At 38.6% G+C, this 9,842-nt stretch overlaps 1 protein-coding gene across 1 annotated transcript; it reads right to left on the bottom strand.

Annotated features, from left to right (window-relative positions):
• On the bottom strand, positions 1–6,397 carry CCKAR (cholecystokinin A receptor). The gene is made up of 5 exons (XM_021554375.2): positions 6,274–6,397; positions 5,291–5,542; positions 2,883–3,144; positions 1,150–1,277; positions 1–568 (listed from the first exon to the last, which is right to left on the bottom strand). The coding sequence occupies exons 1-5, from the start codon at positions 6,395–6,397 to the stop codon at positions 42–44; spliced, it is 1,293 nt and encodes a 430-aa protein (XP_021410050.2). The 3' UTR covers positions 1–41.
• Between the last annotated feature and the right edge of the window lie 3,445 nt (positions 6,398–9,842).

Raw genomic sequence — 9,842 nt, forward strand, 5'->3', positions numbered from 1 at the left:
AAGCCAGACAATTCACCACTCATTGCCTCCCCTGGTGCAGCTCAGGGGGGTGCAGATGCAGACATGTGTGTGTAAGAACATTTGGAGAGGGAAGCCCTTGTTGTTTTCCCCTCCTCTTCCTCACCAGCCTCTCCCCGTATGGCGGGGGGCTTTTGCGGGGCACAGCAGGTGAAGGTGGCCAGGAAGGCCGTGCGGAATCTCTTGTTCATGAAGCAGTAGATGATGGGGTTCACGCAGGCAGACGTGTAGGACAGCAAGTGGATGAAGGAGATGGGAGCCCCCGAGAGACGCCGGTCAGCGGAAGCTGTGTCGAAGGCTCGCCAGGCATTGACACTGAAGATGGGAGTCCAGCAGATGAAAAACAAAACCACTATCACCATCAGCATGCGGATGACAAGCTTCTTGGCCATTAAGTTGGCAGAAGAGCTGTTGCTTCTCACTCTCTCTATTTTGTTGTGGCTCATAGCAGAGAGCTGTTGCAATGGCATTTTCCTTTTTCTTTTGGTTTTGTTGAGGTAACATCCATCTCCATCCTCGTACTTGGCGCTGCAGGTACTTATTCTTCTTTCTGTACATATAAAGTGCTGTTTAAATAGTTGGCAAAATATCTCTGAACAGTCGGCCAAATAAAAAATGAAGAATGCAGTCTAAATCTAAATAAACAACATAATTCATAGCTGAGCAACTGTTGCAAAGAAAGCACTGGCCTGCTTCTGAGTCAGTCGTGTTATCAGCTTCCCTGAATCCACTGCCTCCCAATATTCTCACATCTTACCTCTATACAAACTGATGCAAAAGGTGCAAGAATGTTGCTTAGTCCAGTTTTCAAGGTTATATGCTTCTACTTTAATTTGACAATTTTAATTGTGACATTTATTTATAAAAATGGTCCTTATCCACAGCCAGAAAAAACCCTTGGTATTTCTATAATAAGCAAATTAGAAATTTAATGTATTCTGCCCTGAATCTTTGCAAACAAGCCATAGAGGAGGTTTATTTGCTAGCAGAAGAGTAACTGCTGGCAAATTCATGTCATAACTGACCATAATGATCACTTTTGCAAGTAGAAAGCTTTCCTTTTACTAGTCTCAAAATGACTGACCGCTCATATCTTTAAAAAGCCCACCCCAAACCGAAATGTATTGTTACCTCGTGAAGATTTTCTCTGGCTGGCATCAAATTTTATTCCTCTGTAGAGTTCCAATGAAATTAGACCATATGCAACCATCATTATAATCCCAGGAATAAGAAAGAGTGTGAGTAGCAGGAAAGTGTACCTAAGGAATCAAAAGATACACTGAGAATAGGGAATGTCAAAAAACCAGAAAAAGTTATTTTTATAAAACTGAGAGTTGGAGAAGACAGGATTTCAAGATTTTTAAAGTTTTTTTCACGCCAATACAAAATATCATTTTGACATCTCAGAAATTTGAAGCTTCCTACTTCTTCTCCTGCTTCCATCAGAAAGGTACAGCAGGAAAAACCTATAATGGCAAAAAACCATCTTTCATCCCACCTATGCAGCCCAGAGGAGATGGGCACTCTCACAGTAGTTAAAGGGGGCAGAAATTCTCTCTGCCCATGAGTGCGACTCCCTGCTCTAACCAGATGAGTGTTGGATGCCCTGTAGTTTTGGTCAGTGTGAAAATTGCCTTGCAGAAAATTAATGAACATCTGCTGATTCTTAAAGGGGTTCTTGGTACATTAAAAATACTTTAATGTTTGGACTCAATGATCTTAGAGGTCTTTTCCAATGCAAATTACTCTATTATTGTGCCTCAGATCTGACTTCTAGAGGGCTGTGGCACACGTGGGCAAAAACAGAGCAGCCACAATGTGGGTTTTCATCCCTGGAGCCATGAAGAACTCCTAAGGAGGGATCCCAGGAGTGGCAATCTCTTAGGTAAAGGAAGCAGCTTTTATGAGGTTTCACATAGGCTGCTCTCCTAGACAGATTCTCTGATGTGGCGACAAGTTGGGGAAATAATGATGTTTAAATGCATCCATGAGCCTGTGTCTCTCCTGATCCCTGTGACTTTGGTGCAAACTCAGTAACACACCTGGGAATCTGTAAGCAGACACAGAGAAGAGAATTTCATCCTGTACCCTTCCTCCACATGCTGCCAAATACCTGAGACTACTACTGAAAGCATGAACACAAAGTTACTCTCTTGGTGGATATATCCTACCAAAATGGTGCAGACTTTAATCTTTTTCCCAACTGACCTTCAGTATCAAAAAAAAATCTTACGCTGTCTCAGTGCCAGTCAGTGTTCAGTCAACGTGCAAGGACACCGTGTCTAAGTACTATTGCTGTTTGATAGTGCTGCTGTTTACCCTGCCTGGATGTGTAGGACTGGGAACATGTCTTTCCCCACTTCCCTCTGTGCCTATTCTTCATAAGCAACCAAAAGGATTTTCAAATAAGACATTTTCAGCCTCATGTTCTACTTCTCTGCTACAAAGAACTTTCAAACAAATTAACAGGCAAGGCAGCACACGGAGGGGTGTGTCCGTGTTTCTCAAAGATTAATCAAGAATTTCTCTGAGAATGTTGAAGTTTATGTGTAAATGAGTGAAAGCAGTATTCCTACTACAAATGACAGATGCTTTCTTTAAAGTGACAGTTGGGGCTTAGCAGACCATGGCGTGAGAATCATTGCCATGTTGGGCAGTCGTTCCTGTGACAAAGGAAAAGTCATTCAAACGTCAAAATGTAAGCAGCTTAAAAATGTTGGGGTTTTTTTACATCCTAAATAAGAATGATAGAGTGCAAACATTTGCTGAAGGTTAATGCTTGATTTTCCATAGGCTTATTGCTACCACAAAATCCCATTTTCCAGCAGGTAATTACACATTTGCTAACAGCCAGTTATTCTTACCAAGACTGTTGAATGACATCGCTTGGCCAAAGGAGCCGACACATATTTGCTGTGGTGTTGTTGTACTTGGTGAAAGGTACCAGTTTGCTGTAGATTGGGTATGGTGACATGATAATGAAGGACACACACCAGGTCGCAGCAATCACTCTCAGAGCGTGAGATTTTGTCTGCCAGACCCTGGACTGCAGTGGTTTGCAAATGGCACTGTATCTCTCCAAAGATATGGCAACCAGGTTGAAGGTGGAGACACTTACAGAGACACCTATGCATATAAAATAAAGAAAAAAGTTATTCTCTTGTTTTAAAGCTTATGTTTTGTTCAAATGGTCTTAGTAGCTTGCTGTATGCATACAAAAATTTAAAAATATAGCAAACTGTTTATAAGCAAAAATATTTATAAACACCACACTGATGAAGTCAGTGAAGAATGTGTGGGCAGTGGGTCTGGGTCTCCAGACTGCTCCAGACTGATATTCCTGCTCTGCACTTCTCTTACTCCCAAAGTCCAAGAAGAAATACACACTATCAAATAATAAAATTCTGGTAACAGGGAAAGAAGACAATTTTACTCTTAATTATTCTCTTTGCTACTGTGGTTTGTTCACTAATTGCACTGAAATTCAAACAAAGCATTTGAAATCAGTTAATTACCCTCTTAACACAGATGTTCACAGTCCTTTTTTTATTGTTTTAATTTTTATGAGTGTCCTGCTTCACTTGTGATCTGATTTTCTCATTCAAGAGAGTTAATCCTATTACAACTTTTTAATTAGATGGTAATGGAGTTACAAACAAGGAGAAACGAAGTCATAAAGCAGAATCTTTGTCCTTCGAGTACCCTCAATTTTTTCTGTTCATATTTTATAAAGTATAGTGTGGTTGTATGTGTTTCTGTCATTGAGGTGCCCAAGTTCACCACTGTTAAATTATAAATATTTCCTCTTAACTTTGCCACAAATTTTTCTTTCAGTAAATGAGTTTTATTTGTCTTTGTGAATATGTGTCAGACTATCAAATGCCAATATTGTTATGGTTTGCTTTACAGAAATCATCTGTAATTGAAAATTTGTTTTTCTACATCTTAAAATGAGACATTTTAAGATGAAAAATTGAGCATAGTTGATGCAATGGTTGTCAGTGTCTGTTTGTCAGGTGATGCCTCTGTTACCTGAGCATTTAGTGGAAAATCTTCACATTCTGACTCCTAAAATAAAACACCTTAATAATAGGAAACTTTATGTTGGTCTATTTCACTGGATTTTTTAATAAAGTAATTTACACTGTGTGCAATAAGAGAAAGATGACAAAGCTTCAGTAATGTTTTAGGATATTTTTGCCAGCAATTCATTATAATTGTTTAAACATGGCCTTTAGTTTTATTGGTTTTATCTACAAAAAGATGTTGATTTCCCATTCGCACACTTTAGGTGTGTACTTTCACATTACATCAAAGTTCTCAAGGGCACAGGTTGAAAGGGGACCAGCGCTTTCTCTAATCAACTAAGGGGCTCCCAAAGCAGCAAAAACTTTACATAATCCTTTTTCTTTTTCTTTTTCTTTTTCTTTTTCTTTTTCTTTTTCTTTTTCTTTTTCTTTTTCTTTTTCTTTTTCTTTTTCTCTTTCTCTTTCTTTTTCTTTTTTGGTTTTTGGGTTTTTTTTATTGGTTTTGTTTTGTTTTGTTTTGTTTTTTTTGTTTGTTTGGATTTTTTTTTTTGTTAAGAAATTATCAAATGCAGAGGAAATATTAAAGTGAGACAAACTATCACTTACACACACATACACAACCAAGACATTTTGCAAATCCTAGAGCCTAGGTCCACAACCAAAAGGGGTATGACAAGGCATACAAAAGTAATGCTTTTTAAAGTCAGCCTCTAAAATCTATATCTGAGTTTTATGGTCTTCTGGTTAGCTCTGATCACACCTGGTCTGTCTGCAAAGAGTACTTGTGCTAACTTTTAGCTCTGCAAATGACACCTACTTTGGCCCATTTCTTTTCTTTTTTATGTATCACTGCTGCCAAAATCTGTGGGTAAATTCTGCCCTTGCTGAGGGTGTACAAGCCCATCATTTCTGGTGGGTGATCTGAACACTGATAAGAATCTTGTCGGTGATGGGTAAGCAAGTGCATGTGCTGGGTTCCTCATTAAAGTTTGATCATGCAACATCTTCACATCCAGCAAAACACTTCTGTATGTCATTAAAATTACCTGTGTGTGCGCCTCTGTTTTGCTGGATCAGACCAAGGACACCAGAACCATGAAGATTTGCACTACGAAGTTGTTTCTTTGTAATAATAGTAACTTCAATGATGGATGGAAACAATCAGACTTTTATAGATCTTTAAATATCTTCTCACCTGTCTCATTAGTCAGTCTTCAAAATAAGTATAAACATCCCAGACTTACCCATGAAATATGTGGCAGTTTTACAAACAGCACTTCCAAAAATAAAATCTTTTAGCAGGTTGGGAATAAGGGTGAAAGGCATGCAGAAAAGGCAGAGCATCAGGTCACTGACTGCTAGTGACAGCAGAAATGTGTTGGTGACTGTTCTCATCCGTTTGTTTCTTATCAGCACCGTAATCACCAGAATGTTCCCCAAAATGCTGAGCAGAAATATCAAGCAATACAGCAGAATCCGTATTATCTGATGCAAATCTGAAAATTGTCGCAAGAAAAGATCAATTGCATAGTATTGAACTCAGATTATATATTTCAATCTTTAATCAGAAGGTAAAAGCCTTTCTGTATTCAATTTTATGAAGGTTTATGTCTTTACACAAACAAAAAATGTCTGAAAGTGCTGAAATTCTTAAATTAATGCTAAATTGCATAGCATTAATCTACAATATAAGCAATACAATCTACATTTGGAGAGTCAAATACAACTTCTTAAAACATGTGCTTCTCATGCTACTGACTGCACCACTTACTCACCATGGGAGATCCTATTTTATGCAAAGGTAAGAAAAGATCAAGCAATCAATACACATTTTAATATATGAAATTTTTTTCAGCTTCAGAGTGCTATGATTTCATATTAAATCATTTTCATACATGGTATCAGATCTGATCACTCCATCATTATTGAATTGAGTAAAAATCATGCTTCTCCAAGTCCTTAGCAGAGATATTTGCATTTCGTGCTCCAAAGTGCTAGTGGGGTTTTTTTTGCATTATATTCAAATTTTGTCCTAGTTCAATTCTGAACTTGGAAAACCAGCACATACTAAATTTTTTGCTACCTGTTTCTCATACTAGCTTAAAAACAAGCAATTGATTTTTCACTCTCTCAGAGAAAATGCCTTGCATAGCTCTTTCTTTCTACAGTATCTCTGCATCCAGCTAGAACTAAAACTGCCTGGAAAAAAACAATTTTCCATACATACCTTTAGAAGGATAAGGTGCATCATCCACACAGAAAAAAGTGTCATTTTCCAAGATGATATTGCAGAGGAAATCAGTAATGTTGGTACCATTCCCAAGGAAGCTACTAGTATCAACTATTTCCATTCTTCAGTATCCACAGGGTAGCTTTGATGAAGAAGAGGGTGGGTTTGTAACTATCTGCCCATGCTTTCAGTAAACAAATGGTTTCTGAATGAATTCTTCAGAAGAAATACAAGAGAGGCAGCTGTGCAAGGAAGCTGTTCTGACTCTCCAGCAGGAGCACCCAGCACAGAGTCCTGTTCTGGCTGAACAAGATTTATTCCAGGGGCACACACGGCCCCTCAGAAAAGCAGAGCGTGTGCACACACACACTCACACGTATGCACACACACACATATATCCCCCCCGGGTACTTTTTAGATCCACCCTCTTCTGTTACTGCACTACTGTTGGGATTATAAACAGGCTAGAAAAAGATTACAGCATTAACCCCTTGCAAGATTGCTTCTACTCATGTCTCTGCACTATTTCTGAGAGTCAGCCTGTGAGGTCACAGCCTATAAACGAGACACAGTGAGTGAGGAGAGTGATAAATCTGTCTCTCAACTAACATTTAAAATGGTATGAGTTGCTTAATAAAAGCAGAGAAGAGAAAAACATAGTGAAGATTTGGCATTCCTTACATGGAAATGATTCTTGTCTTCATATTTTTCAGAGTAAAGTGAAGATAGGGTAGACTCAGAAAAATAAAAGCAGCTACATTTATCTCAATTGGCAAAGTGCTAGATTCATACAAAAGTGCTGTACCTGCCTGATCCAAACCCCAGCAAGTCAATAGAAAAACTCACTAATTTCACTTAGTGGATCAAATCTTATGAAACTATATTCGAATTGTCAGTTAATATGAGAAGAAGCCTATACATTTCCTCTGTGCAAGAACTTGTACACAACTCGACAAACTTGATAAACCTGATAAATCATGGCACATTACTTACACATCAGTGGAAAACACAAAGATCTCAGTGGTTTAAAAGTTTGGCTTTTTTATTAAACATCATCCTCACTGGTGTTTTCACAAAGTCATGGGCTTTTACTTTCCAGTATATAGCTTGTTTATGTCCAGAAATAAATATTAATATTAGGAATTAATCTCTACTATATCTGAATGAAAAACTAATTTCACATTTAAAATCCCTTTTACTTAAAAGCAGGGCAGTAACAGGTTCTTTATAACAAATCCTGGCCCCTCAAACCTGATATACACAGACTGGAAAGCCTGGCTTTCTCTTCCAGTCTTGCCAGTTTTCCTTTATAGTACGAATAATGGGAATAGGGATGTAGGAAAGTAGATTGAAAAGTTACATTGAAAGTTCCAAGTTCTCAATTACCCCTTGTAGCTCTGGGAGCCCTGGATGCAGCTGGCCATCAGTGGCCCATACCCACCCACCCAGCACAGTCCCACCTTGCTCTCTGGGTGCGAGAGGCTGGCCAGGGCTGTGGTTAACACTGTGAAGCCAGTGCAGGTTCAAGGCACTTCAGTGTCAAGACATGCTTGCTAAGCACATGCAAGATGGGTGAAGCCAGTGAGGCCAGCAGCCACGGCCGGAGGCTGCACAGAGCTGTCAAACAGGCAAACTCACCAGGCTGCACTGGACAGCTCACCCTGCGAGGCAGCCAAGGAGCTGGATCACAGTGGTAGGAGACAGCAGGTGCAGCACAGGCTTGAACAGCTGAGGGGTAAGTACTGAGCCATAACGAACTCCAGAAGGTACTAATTTCAACCAAAAGCAAGAGCAGAATGTGTGAGGGAATGATACTCTGTGCAAATCCCAGCAACTATGGAGTTAGTGTTTAAAACAAACTGGACCACCTTGTTCACATACTCAGGACTCCAAGTGTATAAGGTGCAGCTTTCCTCTACAAATTTGTACAGAGTTTTTTATCTGTTATTAGAGTCCTCATCAGTTTTCCATCTCTGAACGCCAGGCTTACAGACTGGCTCACAATTTCAAGGGTTTACTTCCCACGGAGTGCTTTTTAAACATTGGAATCACATTTACACAAATTTTTTTCCCTGGCAACAACATAGTTCTAAACAATAGATTGCACATCATAGTTAATAATTTTACTATTTCCTTTAGAAGTTCTGGATGAATACCATCTGGTCCTGGGCTGAGCTCGATTCAGCATCTGCTAGTTAAATTGCCAGAGTAAATGAGGAAGAATTTGCTATGAACTCTTGACTCCCATTTTGGAGTGGATTTCTGCATTAAACATATTGAGATCAAAGAGTTTTGTTTTTCTAGGCTTTTATTTGGCATAGATTTACTCAAATGTACAGCCAATAGTACTCATGTTTGAACATTTCTGAGTTGCCATTGTAATATTATTTCCCTCCACTACATTAACTAACTGCTTGGTAGATCACTCTCCATGCAGATCAGTGTCATCTCATTGTTTCCCTGCAAGTTTCAGAAGAGACAAAAAAAGGAGGCTTTAACTAAATGCCTGCTCATTGCAGATGCAATTTTATCATTTAGGAGAAACAAAAACCCGAGTGTCTGTCCACTTGTACTTAATTATGCATTATTTGGGATGTTGAAAGTTTTAGGCAAGAACTTCTCTGGAGCTGGCTGTTTTATTAGCAACACTGATTTATTAATAAAATTTGGTTTTAATTAAGAAACAATTTAGGTATCTTAATATGACTGCGTTGATAGTTTGGACAAAAGTATACGAAAATATGTTTCCCTATATTTGAAGGAGGCTTGCTAATCCGTGATAACAAAAGAATCTGCCTCTTTTAATTCTAGTCTTAATCCTTTTCTCCCCTGTAATGTCATATAATGAACACACTGCCCTTGCAGCCAAAACAGTTGCAGTGCTCTGCCATTTCCTGCTATCTATATATATCTTTTCTCATCCAAAACTAAACCACATCAATTTAACAGTTACCTCATTCTTTTTTCCTGAAGAATACTCTGTTCTGTTTCTTCATTAATTTGACAAAGATCTTTACTTAAGTTAAATAGAAAATCTAATTGTAAAATGATGAATTTGGAAAAGCATATCTGTAGCTGGTATCAAATTTACAAATAGGTTTATGTTTCTTACCAGGTCTTTTTTGTCCTGACAAGTGAATTGAATAAAACAATTAGAAAAAACATATATGGAAAGTCATGGTCTACTTCTGTTCTCACTCACCAGGTTGATACTGGCATTAGGCCTCTGATTCAGTGGAGTTACTCTCACAGGCACAAATAACAGGGAGATTAGAACTAAGCCACACTTTTGGAGAATGCACAAAATTTTCATGAACACATTTATCATAAACCTTTTCAAGGCAATCTGAGCCGTAGTCCTATCAGTGTCTCACAGTAGCTGCATTTAAACTATTTATTTCATCCTGACCTGAACTAAATAATATAAGGAAGAAATTTACTTCTGAGCACCTTGTTGAACTATCAGTGATTTCCAAAATACCATTCACCAACCATAGATGGGATCAAAGGCAAACAAGGTGCTCCTGCTGCCCCTGCAGTGGTTCTGCAAAGGGCACGTATTACAT

The sequence above is a fragment of the Lonchura striata genome, chromosome 4 (assembly GCF_046129695.1).
Source record: "Lonchura striata isolate bLonStr1 chromosome 4, bLonStr1.mat, whole genome shotgun sequence".
Lineage (NCBI taxonomy): Eukaryota > Metazoa > Chordata > Aves > Passeriformes > Estrildidae > Lonchura > Lonchura striata.